This window comes from Dipodomys spectabilis, unplaced genomic scaffold (genome assembly GCF_019054845.1).
Source record: "Dipodomys spectabilis isolate Male_0828 unplaced genomic scaffold, ASM1905484v1 ptg000572l, whole genome shotgun sequence".
NCBI lineage: Eukaryota > Metazoa > Chordata > Mammalia > Rodentia > Heteromyidae > Dipodomys > Dipodomys spectabilis.
Window position 1 is genome coordinate 489,852 of NW_024871249.1, and position 22,853 is coordinate 512,704.

Genomic DNA, 22,853 nt, shown 5'->3' on the forward strand with positions numbered 1-22,853 from the left:
TGATTCATTTGTCCACTGAGAGGCATCTGGGCTGATTCCGTATCTTGGCTAAGGTAAACAATGCTGCAATGAACATGGTTGTGCTGGTGTCTTTAGTGTGGCCTGGTTTGTGGTCAATTGAATAAATGCCAGGAGTAGGATTGCATAGGGACGCTCTATGTTTAGTTATTTCCAAGAATCTCCATACTGCTTTCCAGAGAGGTTGAACAAGTTTACATTTCCACCAACAGTGTAGGAGTGTTCCCTTTTGGCCACCTTCCCACCAGTATCTGTTATTGTTGGTTTTCTTGATAATGGCCATTCTAACAGGGTTGAGGTGGAATCTCAATGTGGTTTTGATTTGCATTTCTTTTATGGCCAGAAATATTGAACATCTCTTCTTATTTGGCCACACTTACTTCTTCCTCTGAGAAAAACCTCTTTAACTCTTTAGCCCATTTATTAATTGGACTGTTGATTCTTTGAGGGGGGAGGTGTTAATTATTTTGAACTCTAAGTATATTTTAGATATAAAGTTCTTGTCTGATTTAATAATAGGGTTATTGATTCTTTAAGAGTTTATTTGGGTGGAGAGGCATTAATTGTTTTGAACTCTAAGTATATTTTAGATATGAGGTCCTTCTCTGATACACAGCTGGGAAAAAAAAAAAAAAACAAAAACTCCCTTCGATGGGCTTTCTATTTATTAGCTATGTCCTTTTTGCAGATATTTTTAAGCTGCAGTAAAAACCCCCACAGCTCCAGAGTGCCCAATGCACCTGCTTTTACAAACTGCCGCAGGCTAGGTCATGGTTTGATGAGCATCACCGCCAGCTTCTATTATTTAAGTATATACTCCCATTTTTAAGTCCTAGTGAAGGAAGTATGTATTAGTGTCAACGTGTATGTGCTAGGAAATTGTTTACACTGGGAAAAAGAAAAATCTTAAATAAAATAAATCCCCAAATGTGGGAACCACCGGAGAGGAAGCTCCCATTGGAACCATTCTCTCTGTGTGTGTGCAGGGATATTTTTACCCCCTTAATGTGTTATTGACTGGCATCTTGGCTGCATCTAGGCCAGGCCTGGGCTTGGTTACAGATGTGCTATGCATGACTCCTGAGTGGAATGAGCCAACCTCGCTCAGGCCTAACTGTGAACCTGCAGGCTGGGGCCAAGACGTTGTGGGAGAGAGCCCTGAAGATCATTCGCATGGTGATTTCAGGAGCCTGGGCCAGCAGGGAACTGGGCACTGGATCTACCACAGAAGGGCAGAGCTAGAGAGAAGGGGGTTTGAAGCCCCTCAGACACATTCAAACAGGCACTTGGTGTTTAAGGATACATAGGGTTGTTTTTTGTTGGTTTTTTTTATTTTTTTTGATGTGGAGATGTTGCAATATATACTATAAACTTTTCCTTTTTAAATGAAAATTATTATTGTTTTTGGTCACTTAAGGCCTAGGCACTTTCCCTGAGCTCTTCAGCCCAAGGCTAATGCTCTACCACTTGAGCCACAGCTCCACTTCTGGTTTTCTGGTGGTTCATTGAAGATGAGAGGCTCACAGACTTTCCTGCCCAGGCTGGCCTTGAACCATGAGCCTCAGCTCTCGGCCTCCTGAGTAGCCAGAATGACAGGTGTGAGCCACCAGTGTCCTGCTTAAAAATGAATAGTCTTTAAGTAGTCTACAAAGGGGTTTCCACTCAATACATCAGATTATGAGGACAATGCATCTTGACCCACATCGTCCCTTCACTCCATCTCCCCCTTTCTCCCTCCCCCCACGCCCCTGCCCAGCCCTCCCCTCAAGCCACCTGGCTCTGTGTTCACCTGTGAACATGAAATGTGAGGACTGTATTATCTGAGCTTTTTCTTACCTAGAATTTAGGAAACATTTCTCAAATGAGGGAAATATATGAAATGAAGCAATAATAATAATAATAATTAATAATAATTCTGCATCCAGTAATTTGAAATTATAAGTGTTCACACATTTTCTTTTTTTTTAACTGTATACCACTTTAATAATAATTTTTATACAGAGAAATAATCAGCTGTTCTTTTTTTACCTTTTCTATAAAATATATTGCTCCTAATAACTGTTTTTCTCTAGCTGATATGAACACATACATTGAGAACATAATGTCCACGACAATCCACTTATTCATGGGACAAAAAGTTTGAGGTGTTGAATGATTGGGAACCAAAAACAAAATGATTACTGGGTGCTGGTGTCTCATACTTGTCAACCCAGCTATTTAGGAGGCTGAGATCTGAGGATCTCGGTTCAAAGACAGCCTGCACAAGAAAGCCCATGAGACTCTTGCATTCAAAGAACCACCAGAAAATTCGAAGTGGAGCTGTGGCTCAAGTGGTAGAGTGCCAAGCTTGAGTGAAAGATCTCAGAGACAGTGCCCAGGCCCTGAGTTCAAGCTCCACAACCAAATAAATAAATAAATAAATAAACTGTGTGCTGTCATTCTGTCAGCTTTAAATAATGAGAAACACATGCAAATGGATACACAGAGAGAGTAATTGCTCTCTCTGTCTCCCTCCCTCCCTTCTTCCTTACTTCCCTTCCCCCCTTCACTTTCATGTCAGGCTAAACAACTATGCTTAATGGAGCTCCAACCATGCAGTAAAGACAAAGCGTCCATCCTTCCCTTTCCAGAATCATATCGCTACGAATTCACCTTTTGTTTGTCTGTTTTACCTTGGCATAATAACTAAGAAATTATCAGTTCCCTCTTTCCATGAAGGGAAGATGGGTGTCAATGGTGTTTCCCATCCATCCGCTGGCCTCCTCTTTCCATCAAGTTGCTTTTCACAAAAGTGTCTTCGGGACACCATCTCAGCAAACAGCAACTTGTGGAAACAATATCACTTCACTTTCTCTCCTTCCTCCCTCCCCACCCCAGATACACACAAAGAAATCTGAAAGAAAAACTGCTATGTATTTGCAAAAAGTGAAGAAAAATGATATACCCTCTTTTATACAGCCACTGGTTAAAAAACAATTTTATTAGCATGGTTGTTTTAGTAAATATAAATAGAATATGCATTTTCAACAGAGGTCTAAACCCACGTCACTTGGAAATTAAGTTCACAGTATCACCTAAGTTTTAGTACTGCTGTGAAGTGCATAGGAAGAAGTAATCTGGCAGGATATGGGTGGCACACGCCTGCTATCCCAGCTACTCTGGAGTCTGAGATCTGAGGATCATGGTTTGAGGCCAATGGAAGTGGTGCTGTGGCTTGGGGCAGGAAAGTCTGTGAGTCTCTTATCTACAATGAACCATCAGAAAACTGGAAGTGGAGGTGTGGCTTAAAGTGGTAGACCACCAGCCTTGAGCAAAAGAGCTCAGGTCGTGAGTGCAAGTCTTAGGGCTGACAAAATAACAACAACAACAGCAATAATAATAATAATATAAAAACTAGTCATTGTCACAAGACCTATTGGCCTGAAGGTCTTGCCCCTGTGTACTGGAATCACCATTTTACTCTTCTTTTAGCCAAAAAATAGATAAATAAATAAGTAAGACTCACTAGCTTTCTAGAGTTGGAGGAGGTTGAGTGTGGCATGCTGGGAAACACATTCCTCAAGTCGTCTCACGAGGTTACCCTGAGTGATGGGGGCAGGGCAGAGAGCTTTTAACTGACTTAAAGACAGCATGCCATAAAACCACGGTAGAACACCAAAGGTCCACTTAGCCAAAGGCACTTCAGACCAAGATGGCAGCCAGCAACGGATTCACTGGTTCCCTTTGGAAATATAATACTCTGTGCTGACATGTCCTAGGAATGCTGGGAAATTATTGAACAGCTCCTGATTGTGTTTCCCCTCCCCTCCTCCATTTCCCTTTCTTTTTCTTCCCTCTGAGTTATGAGGATCTGGAGCTCTTTGTGTGCTGTGAGTCAGGAAACCCCTTGATTTTCCCTTTTATCTCTGCTCATCAAACCAGGCTTATCTGAAAAGTACCAGTGACTTTTCTTGCTTTCCTGGCCATTTGGTTTTCTAGCTCAGTCTGTGTGTGTGATGAATGTAGTGGCAAGAGAAAGAAAGCTTCTTGATTGTTCTTTGACTGCTAGAATTTCTTGAGTGTTATTATTATTTGTCAGGCACTGAAACCCAGATGTGGAGATTTCAGCCAGATGTGGCTTGTGATGAATAGAGTCGGGGTCCTTGCTTTGTTAGACAGGACACCTTCTCCACCAGCCACGATGAGCAGATGTAGCAACTCCCTTCCAGAGCTGATAAGTCTGCCTGACGCCTGACCCTCTCTCAGAGAATGTGTAGTAACTGGGCTACGCCTCTCTGAGCTCAGTCACCTGCAAAGGTGGAGCAAATCATCCTGACACAGGCACAGCTTTTCGGAGTACACTGGGGCGTTGTGTGCATAGGTCCAAAAAATGTCAGGAGTGTGGGGAATTTACAGAGCTAGCAGAGCTGGGCCTGCTTCTTTGCCAGTGAGAGTTGCCACCCCTCTTATAGAAGCTGCTGGTTGTGCGCACACCAGAGACAGAGTGAACGGAAGACATTCAGACTCTCAGAAGATGAACCAGAGCTCCAGACAGTGGAGGCCAAGGTACAGTGGGCCAGCCAGCCACGAACACCCCAGTGAAGACAGTCTGGCCGGTGACCCGGAGATACTAAGGCACTGTGGTACACCACTCTTCCATCATTTCCTCCATCTGTTCTTCAAGCCTTTATGTAAATGATCCATCACACAAGAAAGGTATAATATAGATATCTCTTTATATGCGATCTATACATATAGAGGTATAGATATTTATATATATATATATATTCATTTCTTTATACATATAACTTAATATACATGTCCTATTATATATGTGATATATGTCACATATATGATGTGTATATGTCATATATTTATAGCTGTAGATATCTATAGATAGATATCAATATGTTTTATAGCTATATACATATGTTACATTATATATGTGCATATATGTCATATATAATATATATTTATAGCTACATCTAGATATCTATTGGTAGATATCATTATATTATATAGGTGTATGATATATATGTTACATTATATATGATGCATATATGTCATATATAATATATATTTATAGCTATATCAAGATATCTTTAGATAGATATCATATATTAGATATATAGGTATGGATATATAGATATAGATACATAGGTATAGCTGTCAATACATGACATATGTCATATATAATACATAGATATATATATCTAATATATAAATATTTGTACTTATATCTTTATGTATAGATATATTTACATTCCATCATATATATTTATATTATATATGACATATAATGTATATATATATACTGTCATATAATTTATATGACATATAACATCATATAATGTAAATTACATATTATACAACATTGGAATATATAAAATAATGCATATTATATAAAATATGCATAATAAATATATAATCTATGATCACATATAATATGTGTAATATAATAACCACCTAAAACAAGAAGCAGATTTGTACTTCAGGTGGTGGAGCGCTAGCCTTGAATGAAAAAAAAATAACGCTCAAGGACAGCGCCCAGGCCCTCAGTTCAAGTCCCATGGCCGACAACAGCAACTAACATAAACATTTGCAGTGAGAATAAAAATGACAAAATAAATAAAATCAGCAGATCAACAAGCTCCAGACTCCTTTCTTGTGACCTTTGGAGACAATGTCTTGCTACACTCAAACCTCAGATTAAGAGGGCAACTGTGAGAGACTCATCAGAAGGACTAAGCTCACCTCATTCACGGGTGGCTGGTCGAGACGTGTTTCTACGTTCCCCAAACCTCTACCATCTCGCTCCCACCCCAAGACAGAAGCAAACACAAACAGAAGTGGTCATTGGTTTCTGGCTCCTTTGAAAGGCATCTGCCTGGGAACTGCAAATGGAAAATAACCCCCAGTGATCAAGATGAGACCCCAAGAGCCAAGACCTGGGAGAATTAAGTAGAAAGGCAAGAGAACTCATCACCCAGCAGGAAAACCATTCCATCCAAGATGGCCCCCGGACCTGGGCTGGAATCACAGCTGGAATCCCACGCTCCTCGGATGGGGAAGAAAATTCCATCAGTGCCGCTCACGTGGGATTTGCCTGCATTTCACCATCCATTGAACCACCAATGATTTATTGGTGTTCTCCTGTTATGGGTGTGATTAGTGTTACACTAATTCGTGTGATTAGTGTTACACTGCTAAGCATGGAACTTAAAATCAGATAAAGCCAGGCATTGGTGGCTCCTGCCTGTCACCCCAACTACTCAGGAGGCTGAGATCTGAGGATGATGGTCAAAGCTAGCCTGGGACAGGAAAGTCTGTGAGACTCTGATCTCCAATATATCACCCAAAAGCTGGAAGTGGTGCTGTGGCTCAAGTTGTAGAGCGCCAACCTTGAGCACAAAGAGGCTCAGGGACAGCAATAAGTGGTGGCTGTTGCCTATGCAGTTTATTATTCAAATGAAGCTATGAACGCATCAGACCTTCAATGCACATCACTGAAATTCCATCCTGGTTTCCTTCCGGAGATAAATTAGCCAAGTTAGATTTATGTGGCAGTGGTTTCGCATTGACAGGTTACAAATACACACACGGCTGGGTGATAGTGCTCACGCCTGTCATCCCAGCTACTCAGAAGGCTGAGATCGGAGGATGGTGGGTTCAAGCCAGCCTGGGTAGGAAAGCCCGTCATACTCTGATCTCCAATGAATCATCAAAAAGCTGGAAGTGGTGCTGTGGCTTAAGTGGTAAAGCACCAACATTGAGAAGCTTTGGGACAGAGCCCAGGCCCCGAGTTCAAGCCAAAGTAATGGTACAAAATAAAAAACTTGAATGGAAAGTCTTCTACATGCATGCAAATAAATGTGATTTCTTTGGGAACACAGTCTAGCTATGGACATTAAACTACCCCAAGATAGAGTGTTGCATCATGCATGTGGTACGAGGTTAGAGGTATGTGTTTATTGTCCCATGGTTGCCACAACGTGAAAAAAATATTTTTTCACCACATTTAAAATTTTATTCACATGTTCCTTGTACCAATTTATTGAGTATATTCATTTTTGTTTCCTGGTGACATTATATTTGAAAAATAATTTTCAGAGGACAAAAAGAAACCTGGCAGAGAGAGTTTTTCACAGGAAGAAAAAAATGGGCACAGGGAAAAAGGAAGGGAGAGTTCATCTTTCTTCTCTTTACCTACCCCATCGTTTGCACTCTTAACCTAAATATAACATCTGTTCAGAAACAATAAAAATAGGGAACATAGATGGTTTCAGCCATGTCTGTGACCAAGAGGGACAGAGGACATCATTTCCCAGGTCTTTGTTTTCTTTTTTATGTTAAACAGAACATAGATACTACTCATCTGCTGCCTTATTATTTTATTGTTGGTCTCAGAGTTTGAACTCTGGTCTGGGTGTTGCTGTCCCTGAGCTCTTTCACTCAAGGCTGGTGCCAAAGCTCCATTTCCAGTTTTCGGGTGGTTCACTGAACGTAAGAGTTTCAAAGAGTGTTTTGCCTGGACTGGCTTTGAACTGTGATCCTCCAATCTCAGCCTCCTGAGTAGCAGGGATGATAGTAATGAGCCACAGCACCCAACCTAATTTTTCGGTCATTCGCTTCATTGCATGGTCAGAGATGGGGTCCCATTCCATTCTGTTTATGAAATCATGGTGCTACAGGTGGTGTGCAGAGCGGTGACAGTTCTACAAGTTGGGTAAAGAGTGCATTTCTTTTTGGACAATATCACCTCTCCCTCGGTCTCTCCATGTTCAAGTTCAATCTTTTACGTGGGGATCACAACTCTTTTACCTATCATTTGCGCAGAAAGCCATTTTTCTCCCCAGACCTGGAGTTTTCTTAGAGTTTCTGTTGGAAATTAAGTGCCATAAATATCTGTGTGTGTATGTATATGTATGTGTAAGTATATGTATATATGAATTTGTGTATATGTATGTATGTATACATGTGTGCATATGTACATACATGTTATGTCTATGTATATATGTATGCATATATGCATATGTTCATATATATAATATATGCTCAGCATAATCTCCAGGCTTACTATTTCTACCCCCTTGGGGGATGGTCTGTCTGTTGGTATTTGAATACCATGCTGCTCTTGTGACAGTAACTTTCCTACATAGACCTTTGAAATCTCACAGTATGCAAAAGCTCTTCCGTGACAATGGTTTGGCCTTGGTGGTACAAAGACACTTCCTGACCTGAGTTTTTAATAACTGACACACTGGACCTGGGGCTGGGTGGGAGGGATGAAGCAAGGGAGAAGCAAGTTGAATCCACAGATGGATGACACACTCTTCTCATGGGGAACTTAGCATTGCTAATCAACTGTACCCTCAGGAATTCCCCCACAGATGTTGCTTGTGAACAGGCATTTGAAAGCCACAGAACGCAAGCCCCTGTCAGCTTTTTTTTATTCTTTTTAATTAAGAGAGAAAGAGAGAGAATGTCATTTCCTATCGAGATGATCCGTGTGAGTGAACTCAGCACAATTAGCTTTCAAAATGCAAGTTTTAATTAGTGTTCTGATTCAGGGCCTGCTTGGAATGTTGCCGGTTATTTGTGGTTTAAAATCTTCTAAGCCAAGATCGATGCTTGTTTGGTTTTGTTGTTGTTATTAGTTTTTTAATTAAAATTTCACTGTGAAAGTGCTGTACAGAGGGGTTACATTTATGTAAGTCAGATAAGTATGATTTTTTTGAACGGTGTCACCCCATCCCTCATTCTCTCCCAGTCTTTCCTTTCTGCCCATGTCCCCCCTCCCCCCGACCCCAAGTTTTATAGTTCATTTACAAAATAACATTTAGTGAGCATCACTGCTGGATTAGTTTACCCTTTGTCCCACTGTTTCCCATCTTCCCTTCCCCAAATCAGATAAACTCACATACCAGATGAAAGTTATGGAACTCAAAAACAGTGACAAAAGGGAACAAACCAAAGGAAAGAAAAGGAAGGAAGGAAAGAAGGAAGGAAGGACAAACAGTAGAGTAAAAAACAAACAAACAAACAAAAAAAAAAAACCCTCTTGTTTCCATCCCCTGGAGTCATTTCGGTAAGCATCCTTTTATAGGATCATATGCACATAACTATTGAGCTGTTGTGATCGTCTCCAAAGAATATTCCATTTTCCTCACTGTGTGAATCCTTAGAGTGTTGTAATTAATCCTATCCAAATGTGATTATTTGCTCTTTACCACCCATTGGGTTTATTTGTAGATTTATAGACATACTCTAATTATTACCAATGAGGGAAGTCATGCAGCCTATGTGTCTTGGGGTCCGGCTGATTGCACTTAATATAACTTTTTCCAAGTCTTTCCACTTCCTTATGAATGAGGTACTGTCATTCTTTCTGATGGAAGCATAGAGATCCATTGTATATTTTTACCACATTCTTTTGAGCCATTCATCCACAGAAGGGTGTCTGAGCTGATTCCGTATCTTCACTATGGTGAACAATGCTGCAGTGAACATGGTTTTGCTGGTGGCTTTAGTGATGACACTTATTTTGTAGCAAAGGGCCTCCAACCTGCTGCTTAATCTCTTGTTCATCTGACATGTGCAGCTTTAAGTGTCCCACAAATGACACTCGCTTTCCTTAGCAATTTTCTACCAATCTTATCTATGGCGTAGAAATCAGAACCTCCCTCCCTTCCATAAGTCAGCAACAAAAGTAAAAGACACTTTCCCAACAAGGGACAGAGAGATCAGCAAGCAAAATTTAAAGAAATGTCACACACCCTTCCAGAGCTGGGAGGAAAGAAGGGAGGAAGAAACTAATGCAAAGCCTGAAATAAGTAACATATGCAGCTATTCAGGAGACTGAGATCTGAGGATCACGGTTCAAAACCAGCCCCTGGGCAAGAAAGTGCGTGAGACTCTTATCTTCAATGACCCACTAGAAAACCACTAGAGCTGTGGTTCAAGTGGTAGAGTGCCAGCCTTGCACAAAAGAGCTCAGGGACAGCGTCCAGGCCCTGACTTCAAAACCACAGGCCTCACACACACACATACACACACAAACACACGCACACGTGTGAGGAGGGACCAGGCCTTCATGCTGAGAAAGCCAAGGCATCAAGGTGGTTGGAAGAGGAGGCAGGAAGGACATGAGGAAGCCTGGTAACACCTTGTCTTTGGCCTTCTTGCTTTTCAGGACCCTGTGGAAATGATGGAGTCTTTCTTGTTTTTTGTTTTTTGTTTTTTTTGTCTGGTTGGCTGATTGGTTTTTATCTATGCCAGTCCTAGGACTTGAACTCAGGCCATGGGAGCTGTCCATGAGCTTTGGTGGTCAAGGCTGGTGCTCTACCAATTGAGCCACAGTTCTACTTCCGGCTTTTCAATGGTAAATTGGAGCTAAGAGTCTTATAGGCTTTCTTGGCCAGACTGGCTTTGAACTTTTATCCTCAGATCTCAGATCCTGACTAGCTAGGATTAGAGGCATGTGCCACAGGCACCTGGCGTATAAAAGATAATGGGTATACACAAACCTGTTGGTGTTGTCTTGTTATAGCAGGCTGAAGGAACTGCACCTTCCTACACCCAAGACTCCTTGGCTTGTGCCTTATATCTGTCCTCATCTCTTCTCTCTATGCTAACCTTGTGCTACCCTCTCTAAGCCTGTGCTGTCCTGCATGCTTGTCTGCCCATCCCATACTCCTTCTTCAGATCCCTCCACAAAGTCTCTTTGATGGTGGATAATCCCTGGTTCTGTGGTTCCAACACCGACCCCAGCGGGAAATCCAATGTAAGCGAGCAAAAGAACTCATCCTCCTGTCCTCCTGTCTTGGAAACAGCTGAAGAAATACAATTCCGATCTTAGCTTCCTGTGTGTTCTGCAAAATCTTGTCTAGTCAGGAATAAGAAACACGAACCAGGCCCCTAAGAGATCCATGGAGCACTTTCAAAGCACCAGAGAGAGCTTTTCTTCTCTGCAGTAATTCACTTTCTCCCCAGAATCGTCCTACATGCACATTGTAGCCGAAATTAGAGGAAACCCTAGTGGAATGGAGTCAGCAGCCTTTCTTGCTCAGGGCTTTCTGCCAGCATGATCTCTACTGTCTTAGTTCAGGAGGGACTCTTTTTGAAGGGGAACCCCAAAAGCAGGCATTACTCTGGAGGCTGGCACAGTTCTCGCAGGAAAGCTGAATGAGATAACTGTGTAATTTATTATTATTTTTTCCTTTTGAGTCTGGAAGAAGAAACATTTGAAAATGTCAGGTCTACCTCCGTGTTTGCAGGGAAACCCCTGGTTTAAAATCCAAATCACCTTCGTTTCTTTGAGAGCTAAATTTCTGGCTCAGACGTTGCATTTTCCTGATTTAATTGGTCTGGTGACAATACAGAAAGCGGAGTTGCCTAAAAACCCACAGCAAATATCATTTGTGCTCTAATACTCGCATCAAGTAAAACAGGGCACCAGCATTGCATTCTTCTCAAAATGAGCTTTTTCAAAGTAAGGGAGGAAGGAAGGAAGGAAGGAAAGAAGGAAGGAAGGAAAGAAGGAAGGAAGGAAGGAAGGAAGCAAGGAAGGAGGAAGGAAGGAAGGAGGGAAGGAAGGAAGGAAAAGGAAAGGAAAGGAAAGGAAGGAAGGAAGAAAAGAAGGGAAGGAAGGAGAGAGAGAGGGAGGGGCTAAAGGAGAGAGACAGGAAGGAAAGAAAGGGGGAAGGGAGGAAGAGAAGGAAGGAGAGAAGGAAGGGGGAAAGGTGGGAGGGGGAAGTTGCAAGAGAAGGAAGACGAAGGGAGGAGAGAAGGGAGGGAGGGAGAAAAGGAAGGAAAGGAGGAAGGAAAAAGGAAGGACGGTAAGGCAGGGGGAAGAAAGGAAAGAGGGAAGGAGAAAGGGAAGAAGGGAAGAGAGGAGGGATGGATAGAAGGAAGGAAAGAACAAAGGAAGGAAGGAAGGAAGGAAAAAGGAAGGAAGGGAGGGAGGGAGGGAGGGAAGGGAAGGTTATCATTTATAACACGTTCTTTCAACCTAACATTGTACAAGAATAAAAATAATTTGTCTATCAAGCATTAAACAATTGCATCCAGGGGCTGGGAAAGTGGCTCAGTGGTAGAGCGCTTGCCTTGCATGCCTGAGGCCCTGGGTTTGATTCCTCAGCACCACATAAGCAAAAAGAAAAAAGCCGGAAGTGACGTTATGGCTCAAGAGGTAGGGTGCTAGCCTTGAGCTGAAGAGCTCAGGGACAGTGCCCAGGCCCAGAGTTCAGGCCCCATGATGGGACCCAAAAAAAAATAAATTGCATCCAGTAATTGCTTATCAGGATACATTTGATTTGTCCTTATTTAATTAGCATTCATAGTCATGCTTATCAGTGTTTGATTGAAGGACTGATTCAAAATCATCAGATGGTTCAGTGTATCATTCGTGGTCACAGTCTGTCTCCCATTACAAGATTTCACAACACAGGATGCATAATTCACGGTCTGATTGGAAAGAATATGTATGGTACAATGTAGCGGCCGGTTGTAGTAACAGATCTAAGAGATTTTAATTCTAAGATAGAAAGGTCACAAGTATTAAAAAGTATCCCAAATATTTCATTATTAATTAATGACTAATACTATAAAGTACTTTTGATATTTCAATATTACTTGGAGATTTAAATAATCATTAAAATAGTTAAATACCATTAATTACTTTAATGTGTTAATTAATTGTACAACTAATAATTTATTGCATGTAATTAATGTAATATAATTCATCATTAACTGTACAGGAATGTTTTATGTATTTCTCAATTACATATTAACTATATCTTGCTTAATATAAAATTAATTAGAGTATAATTAATTATCTGTTGATACATTTTAATTAATTATATCTTAATTAAGTATATATTTATTTGTTAAATGATATATAAGAAATATAATTGGCAATCATAATTAATGGTAGTTACATATTAATTTTAAGCATTACTTTGAACAATATTTAAATAACCATGGTCTTATTTTAAATACCTATATTTTAATAATTAATATTTGAATAATATTATTAATATATCCATTCTATAATCTGTATTATAGGACAGTATAATACTGTTACACACTGTTAGCTCCCTTTGGCAAACACTAGCTGAGAAGTGGAGTCAGCACTGACAAATGGAACCTGTCAGCTTCTTCTCTCAACAGGCTGCTCTGAAGTCCACAGAGAAATACAAAGGTTCCTGGCAGAAAATGCGCCCATCTATTGATAGGGAATTGAGTGGCTTAAATCAGTGGTAAAGCAATGAGTGACTGCTCTCAGACACAAAGGAAACCACTGTTTCACTCCTCTGTACTTACAACCTCGTGAAATCTTACCGTCCGTCTTTACAACAAGACTATCTCATTTCTAGAATTTTCTGTGCCATTAGCTAATAAGAGAGAGAGGAAAAAAAAAGGCTGCACAGAGCAGAGTCCAACTTTATTACCCAGCCAGCATTCCTTTGCTTCTTATGGAAAATAGCCCTTACCATGTCACTTGCTCTCCTCTCTCTCTGTCTCTGTCTCTCTCCTCTCTCTATCTCTCGCTCTGTCTCTCTAGCCCTTACCATGTCTCTCTCTCCTCTCTCTCTCTCCTATCTCTGTTTCTGTCTGTCTCTCTTTCTGTCTGTGTCTGTCTCTCTCTCTGTCTCTGCCTCTCTGTGTGTCTCTCTGTCTCTCCTTTCTCCATCTCTGTCTCTGTCTCTGTCTCTCCTCTCTCTGTCTCTGTCTCTCTCTCTCTAGCCCTTACTGTGTCTCTCTCTCCACTCTCTGTCTCTCTCTCCTCACTGTTTCTCTGTCTCTCTATGTCTGTCTGCCTCTCTGTCTCTGTCTCTCTGTGTGTTTCTCTGTCTCTCCTTTCTCTGTCTGTCTCTGTCTCTCTGTCTCTCTCCTCTCTCTGTCTCTCTCTAGCACTCACCATGTCGCTCTCCACTTTCTCTTCTTTGTCTCTCTGTCCCTCTCTGTCATTCTGTCTCTGTCTCTCTCCTCTCTGTCTCTCTTCCCTTTCTCTGGCTCTCTCTGTCTTTGTCTGTCTCTGTCTCTCTGTTTCTGTCTCTCTTCTGTCTGTCTCTGTCTCTCCTTTCTCTGTCTCTGTCTGTCTGCCTGTCTGTCTGTCTGTCTGTCTGTCTATCTGTCTCTTTCTCTTTCTCTCTCTCTCTCTCTCTCTCTCTCTCTCTCTCTGTAGCTTTGGACTCTAGTGCTCCTAATTCAGATTCTGAGCTAGCCACCTGCAGGCAGAGAGTTCTGCAAAAGACTTCTTGCCTGCCATTTCCCAGTTCCTGGGGTCGATTTAGTCTTGGTCTAGCACAGCTCTGTAGCTGCAGCACATGGCAGTGGCCAGGGCATCTGGGAAATGAAAGGAGTGTAGCTGGTGCCTGGGAGGAGGTATTCTTGGAAATCCTTCCATAAACATGGTAACGAACATGACCCTTGCAAAGCCACGCTGAATAGGTTCAACTTATGCCGTGCTTTGAATCACACTTCAGATTAGATTTGAGGGTTATGAAAAATAGCTATTCCATGTGTTTATCTGACTTTGGTCCTGTAAATGCCCACTTTAACCCTTTTTACTTTATTTATTTTGGGTGCCAGGCCTAGGGCTCGAGCCCAAGGCCTGGGTCCAGTCTCTGAGTGTTTGTACTCAATCATTTGAGCCACAGCACCACGTTGGCTTTTTGGTGATTCATTGGAGATCAGAGTCTCACGGACTTTCCTGCCTGGGCTGGCTTTAAACTGTGATCTTCAGATCTCAGTCTCCCTGAGTAGCAGGGATGACAGGTGTGAGCCACCAGCACCCAGTGTCCAACAAATTCCAACAAAGGAATTTGCCATTTTTACAACATTTTAAGATGTTTTTATAGTTAAAGAAATGTCTTCTGAATGTAAACTAGGTTCTTTCCATATATCTTTCTAGAATCCAGAGTTTGGAGCTTATGCCTCTGTTTCCTTTGGAAAAAATTGCTCATGCATGGGGGGAAAAATCTGAAAGAAATACTGATTCTCCAGTATCGTATAAACTTTGTCCTAGCTGTGAGGGCTTACATAGCTTATCAAAAATAAAACTGTCAGGATAGGGGACACAGGACTCTAGACAGCTGCATACAGGGAGATCCAAGGAGGACACTGTGAGGGGAGGAAAACAAAACACTTCTGATCATAGAAAAGAATATTGATCCCACTGGACACATGAGGTTTCCCGCACACATACAGCTATTTTTCTTTTCAGGAAAATAAAAAGTAAAAATGTCCTCGCGTATCTAAACCCATCTATGAGCCCTGTACTCTGAACAACAAACTAGTCCGGGACGTGAAGACAGAATCAGAGAACATGGGTACAGTCTTTATTTAGTTCCCAAAAGGAATGGGATTGAATGGATCTAGACAATTTCAAGAGTGCAAGTTCTTTCATGAGGAAGAACAAGAATGTTCCAGAAAGCTTCCTTAGAACATCAAACACAGCCCCCAAACTCTCAGGGATAAACATCCCTGGAGGAAATCAATCTTTGAATAGCGTTCACAGACTACGACATGCGGTCTCGGAATTTCTGTGGAGAGGAATGGAGAAGCTGCCAGGCGAGTGGTGATGTGTGACTGAAGTTCCAGGAGAATTCAGCATTTCAAAGCCAGCTTTGGCCTTGCCCTTAGCAACCTAACCTGCCTCTCCAGCTGAGTTCAAACACTTGAAAATTGTTCACTGCACAATCTGATGAAATATCCAGCTTTTCACCAGCAGCTTGGGCAAGAATAAAAGGCTGAGGGATAAAGAGGGGAGAAAGGTATTTTTATGTATGTATGTATATATATATATATATGTGTGTGTGTGTGTGTGTGTGTGTGTGTGTATAAATATATATGTATATACATATATGTATATATATGTATATATGTGTGTATATATGTATATACATATATATGTATATATGGGTATATATGTATATATTAACATATCTATACACATATATATACATACACACACACACATATATATATATATTTTTATATATATATATATATATATACATATTTAGGTTGCTATTTTTAAGAAATATTTAGAAAGCAAAAAAATTAGCCATATTGGTTTTTTTGGTTTGTTTTTTAATGAAATTTTGTTCAGGAGAAAATTTATTTAAAAAACAGATGCCTTTAAAACAACGGCACCTGCATTCCAAAAATAAATATATAAGTATACCCTTAAATAAAAAAGAACAGGCACTCGGGGCTATATTTGTGATGAATAGAGGCAAAAACAGAGTCATCAGTTAGGCTGATTTAAACATCCCTCAAGCCTAGAGTATCACCAGGCTGTCAGTCTTCACTTAGCCATACCCCTCCACTTCCTGTTCCAGAACCCCCCATCCTCAGCCCCAGATCCATTTTGGTCCACATAAACTAAACCACAGGACTCCAGGTCTGTAGGATTTATGGTGCCACGGGTTCTGCTCCAATTTGCCAAGCCAGGAAGAAATGGAGGAGGAATGAATGAATGACTTCCATCCTCCAAAAATAACAAAAGAAGCCACATGGTTCATTCTGCAGGTACTCAGAATTATGTCTGGTATCAGAGGCTCAAGCCTATATCCCTAGATACTTAAGGAGGCTTAGATCTGAGGATCACTGTTTGAAACCAACCAGGGCAGAAAAGTCTAGGAGAATCGTATCTCCAATGAACCAGTTAAAAGCAGGAAGTGGAGCTATGGCTTTTGTAGTAGAGCACCAGCCTTGGGTTTAAAAAAATTCTCAAGGGCAGGGCCCAGGCCCTGAGTTTAAGCTCCAGGATTGGCACACACACACAAAGAAGTGTTATTCATAATACAATAGCAGTAAAATCTCAACACTGGGGAATGAATGTGTATGTTCAAATGAGCTGAATTAAAGCAATTCTGAATTACCCTTTGAGACTTGTTCTCATCTATGAAAGAAAGCCATTTGCAATCCTTTTACAGTTTTTTGCTGTTGTTGTTGGTGGTGGTGGTGTTGATGGTGGTGGTGGTTGTGGTGGTGTGTGTCTCTATGTGTGTGTGTGTGTGTGTGTCTCCTGAGACTTGAATTCAGGGTCTAGCCACTGTCCCTAATTATTTCTCACTCAAGGCTGGCACACTACCACTTTGAGCTGCAGCTCCACTTTCCATCTTCTGGTGGTTCATTGGAGGTAAGAGTCCCACAGACTTCCCTGTTTGGGCTGGCTTTGAACCGTGATCCTCAGAACTCAGCCTCCTGAGTAGCTGGAATGACAGAAAAGAGCCACCGGCTCCTGGCTTTGCTTTTTAGCCTGGAATAGTATGGTGAAAATGATCAGTCATCGAATTCATTCACTTAGCTCCTGACAGTTTTTATTTTTTCAGTTCAGTATGTTCATTAGCCTTTCTCATCTCTATGTCTAAAACACCTGACCCAAACAACTCTTAAGAGAGGCAGGATTTGGGGTGCATGGTTTCTTTCTGCCATGATCATTGGGTCTCAGGCTTGGGGGAGTACAACTCCATTTTAACAGAAACATCACTTTCTGTTTCTTCATCCTTGGTGAACAGGAAACAGAAAAGAGAGATAGATGCAGAGGCCAGGATTGAACTGAATCTACGACCCCATGACTATGCCACAGAAGCCAAACAAAAGAGAAAAGAGAGAGAAAAGTAAAATTACCTTGCTAAGGATCAAACAACATGTACTTTTTGTTCCTTCTGAATTCTTGTGAAAATCCAAGATTTCCCCATGGAAATCCAATGGGATTGCAAATACAGAATGTGGTGTCCAATTTCCATATTTGAAGATGAGAATCCAATAGGGAATCCATATTGGATTTCAGCCATTATTTATTCTAGAGTAAACATAACTTGAAGAACTTCATTGTTCCCTGATCTGTACAATATAATAATAATAATAATAATAATAATAATAATGTTTCCAAACTAAAATTAAGAGCGAGACTGGAGAAAGTCAGGAGGCAAAGAGAGCTGGTTGATAAGATTATCTTTTTCGGCCATGAGTGGGATGACTGAGGAAAGGTGAACTTGTAATTTCCCTGTGATTTTCACCAGCACAGCATCCATGAAAATTATGAAGATGAGCCTCCATTTCCAAAGGGGGGCGAGGTTGGAGAGAAAAATCATCCTCATTGCATTCATGTAAAGCATTGCAATTATGTCTGAATCTACTTAATTGAGGTAACTTCCTTCTCTGCTCTTTTCAGCCCTGATGCGTGGCTCTTACTGCCTACCCATCATGCCTAGCACTTAGGTGAGTGGTGAATCTTCTTGAAGCATCTAGATTTGATGCATTTATTTTTCCTTTGGGGGAATTGCCACAGGGATTCTGTGGAATTGAATCACGGCTGGCTGGCTCTTGCCTAAATAGATCTGGAGAATTTAGCAATGTGCCACATCAGTTGTGTATGGAGAACATCAGCCTGCATGTTGAAAAGCTCCTTTTTTACATTTACATTTCCAACCTTCCTTGCTGCTCCTCAATCCCTTAAGACTTTTTTTCTCTCTTCTTCACCCCCCCGTGTTTTGTTTTGTTTTTTTTTTTTTTAATTGGGTAGAAGTTTCCAGGCTGCTGCGATGTCTTTTGGAGACTAGGATTTCTATTGACCATCTTCTGTGGGTAAAATTCCACAGCTGAAGGAGGTGTGAAGACATGTTAGTCGATGCGTCTATATCTTGGGGTCCAGAAATGAAGTGAAGTGGACGCTGGTCTCTGATGAGCCATCCCTGACACAGCCTGGTTTCCAATCTGAATTGTTTAAGAATTAAATTCTTCACAGACTGTGTGAGAAGCTAAGGGGTTTGGACATGGGAGAAGCTGTCAAATGGAAAGGGAGTCAGCCTTGAACCAGATACTGTCTCCCAGGAAAATAAACCAACCCTCAAAGGTGCTAGGCCTCCCCCAACTTTTGGGATTTTTTCGGATGTTGTCTTCTCTGTAGGGCTGCCTCTCTCTGTTTTATTCTGAAATAGGAAATCAACCGGGTTTTTCCTCCTTGAAACCAGAGAGATGCAAACAGATGGCCGAGGGGAAAGGAATTTTGTTAAAAAAAAAAAAAAAAAAGGAAATTCATTTCTAGTGGACTAAAATCTACACGAAATATTATTGGACCCCAATCAACTATAGAATTCTATAAGTTCCTCGACTTCATCAAAACCTACATTATAATCTTTTCTTTCCTTGTGTTCATAAAAAATTGTGGATTTCCTTCATGCAGTCTTGTTTTTTTCTTTTTGCCAGTCCTGGGGCTTGAACTCAGGGCCTGGGCGCTGTCCCTGAGCTTCTTTTTGCTTAAGGCTGGTGCTCAACCACTTAAGCCACACCACTACTTCCAGCTTTTGCTGCGTGTTTGGTGCTGAGGAATCAAATCCAGGGCATCATGCATGCTAGGCGAGCACTCTACCACTGAGCCACCTGCCCAGTCATATATATATATATACATATATACATACATATATACATATATGTATATATATATACACATATATGTATATATGTATATATATATATATACACACACACACATACATACATATATTTAATATATATATGTACATACACATATAGATGTGTATATATATATGTGATATATATATATATAATATATATATTAATCATGTACACAGAAACTGGATGGTTTTACAATTGTATTTATGCACTAAACAGGTTAAAAAAATTCCCCAAATCAATTAATTCAATATTCAAAGTGTTTGAAAACGCTGAGATATATTGCTATGGAATCTAGAAATTCTGTATCCATTAAGTCTCCATCTTACGGAAAGCGCAAAACACTAGGAAAGAGTGCTGTTGTATACTATTCAATCCCCACCATCCACACAGACTATCTTGAGGTTCTGTGTGCTGTGTGCATGCATTTGCACGTTTGTAGCTAACTACAGAAAACACAGACCATCCAAAATGTAAAGTGTTAATGGGAAGGAAAGAGGAAAGATGATTGACAGATGACAGATGATACCTCGAGAAAGAAAGCTGTTAGATGATTGATAGATGAAAGGTAGATAGGCAGAAATAGATGGATAGATAGATAATAGAGATAATAATTGGTAGATACGTGATAGACATATGATAGACTGACAGACAGACATACAATATTCCAGGTTATCAAGCAGAAATATTAAGGAAAGAATTACCCACATCAGGGAGAATGTGTGATTATTATCTTTTAAAGAAAGGCAGAAGGAAAGGGGGCTTATGCTGTACCCAATCTGTTGAAATCACTTCCCAAACTGTCCTCCAATAAGTCAAAGGTCAGAGAATGAGGGAGAAAATAGAAGTTGTGCAAATGAATGGGAATGAGAGCCTGCCTGTCTCTTATTGATTCTTTAATCTTCGAATTTCATTCGCTGTCAGATGGAAATTGCTTGCTGCTGACACAGAAGCATGCACACACGCATGCACGTGTACAGACAGACAGACACACACACACACACACACACACACACACACACACAAAATGAGCAACATTTGACATCCTAAACTATAAAAATAACTACAGTAGTAGATATTCACTAGATGTTTCTGCTAGAAGTGCTTAAACATTTTCAGCTCTAGATATCAGCTCTACCTATCTACCATCCATCCATCTATCATCTATCCATTCATTCATCCATCTGTCATCTATCTCTCCATCCATCCATCATCTATCTGTCTGTCTGTCTATCTATCTAGCATCTATCTATTTATCTACCATTTACCAGAATTCCTTTATGTCAGGCTACTGAAGGATGCCCTGAATGAACCTTATTTTCAAAGCTGGTACCAGAAGCTGTTGGCTGCTTTTCAATTCTGTCAGAAAAGCCTGAATGAGGAGTTTTCCAAGGAGAGGAAACTTATCCACCTTCTGGGAGACATTGCGGAACAAGTCAAGACTGTCAGCGACTCTCAAAGACAGGTGTATCACGAAATCAATCTTAACAGAGTACAAATTACATGTGTGTGTGTGTTCAATTCAAGTAATGTTCAATTCAAGTAAGTTTTAATGTCATAATTTAGAAAACAAATTCCTTGGCTATACTCAGTTATCAGATATTTAAATCATTTCAAGCAAGTTGTTTTTTTTTTTCACTTCCTCTCCTAATATTAATGATAATGTCTGTCACCACAACACAGCTTTTCCTTAAGAGTTCCATAAACAACACAGAGGGAAACTGATGAGAAAGGACCAGAGTTCAAGTCCCACATATGACAGAAGAAAAAATTTGGTCAGTCATGGTGCTTGAACTCGGGGCCTGGGCGCTGTCCCTGAGCTCTTTTGCTCAAGGCTGGTGCTCTACCACTTGAGCCGCAGCACCACTTCTGGTTTTCTGGTGGTAATAATAGGAGATAAGAGTCTCATGGACTTTCCTACCCAGGCTGGCTTTGAACCGTGATCCTCATATCTCAGCCTCCTGACTTGCTAGCATGACAGGCATCAGCCACCAGTACTCAGTGAAAAGACCAATTTAAAGACACGTGGACCCCTGACAGTACATCTTAAAACATCAGTACAATTTAGACTGTTGTAAGAATGCACAAATTCTAGGTTAAAGTTTTCTTAAGTTTGGCCGGGCACTGGTGTCATTCCAGGTACTCAGGAGGCTGAGATCTGAGAATCACAATTCAAAAGCAGTCAGGGCAGGAAAGTCTATGAGACAATTCTCCTCAATGAGCCACAAAATAAAACAGAAGTGGACCTGTGATTTAGGTGGTCGAGCACCAGCCTTGAGCAACACACAAACCAAACAGAAACAAAATCCTCAGGAACAGTACCCAGGCCCTGAGTTCTGGCACAAATAAAAAGGGTGTTTAATCAGTAGAAAAAAAGAGTACTTTGCAAGACTCAAGCTCTTGACAATTTTTTTTTTATTGTCAAGGTGATGAACAGAGGGAGTCACAGTTACATAAGCTAGGTCACGAGTACATTTCTTTTTGGAACAGTTTGATGGTTTCTGAAATGCTTCTGTTTCCTAATGACTTCTCTCACAGGAAGTCCTGGGGAAGGAGATAGGCAGATTAGAAGAATTCTTTCAAGATGTAAAGACTTGCCATCTTCCTCTAAATCCTGCCTGGTGTGTCAAAGGAACTGATCGCAATGTAAGTAAATTGATACAACAGAAAAGTCTTTCTCAGTCTATTGTATATATGCAAATGTGTGTGTGTGTGTGTGTGTGTGAGTATTTTTTTTTCCTTCTCTCAGTCCTGGGGCTTGAACTCAGGCCCTGAGCCCTGTCCCTGAGCTCTTTTGTTCAAGGCCAGTGCTCTACCACTTTGGGCCACAGCTCCATGTCTGGCTTTTTTGGGGGTGATTCATTGGAGCTCAGAGTCTCATGGACTTTCCTGCCCAGACTGGCCTCCAACTGGGATCCTCAGATCTCAGCCTCCTGAGTCTCTAGGATGACAGGTGGGAGCCACTGGTAGTGGCTATATGTTTTCAAAGTAACTATTTCTGGCTGCAGAAATCATGCATCCTCATCCTTAAAACTGTAAAACCCAAACCAATCGACTTAGGAAAGGCTTGTAATTGGTGAAGGCTTCATTTAGATTGACATGAATAGGTCAGTTAGGATATGGATGCTTCGCTTTTCAACTCACAGGGTTAAGGTCCAAGCTGGGCTGAAACCATATTTTACCAAGTTGAAACAATTGAACGTGTCCGACCTTTTCTATTCTCTTTTTCTCTTATTGATTGAACACTTCTGGCCTCTTCTAGTGGGCCAAACACACATAGCCAGTCCACACCCCGTCAATTCTCACACCATCACAAGGAAAATAAAATGAGTAGAAAAGCAGCCAGTGTCTGAACACTTAAATACCACCAGCGAGAAACTTGAAGGGGAAAATCCATGGCACTTTTATTTAGAGAGAAAATGTCC

The 22,853-nt window shown here is 40.9% G+C and overlaps 1 protein-coding gene across 1 annotated transcript in view; it reads left to right on the top strand.

Moving 5' to 3' along the window:
• Positions 1-22,853, top strand: part of LOC122100232 (phosphatidylinositol 4-phosphate 3-kinase C2 domain-containing subunit gamma-like) — a 99,361-nt gene that overhangs the window by 9,522 nt on the left and 66,986 nt on the right. The window contains 2 exon segments of the mRNA XM_042670555.1: positions 20,716-20,893; positions 21,967-22,078. Coding sequence (XP_042526489.1) covers positions 20,716-20,893; positions 21,967-22,078 — 290 coding nt within the window.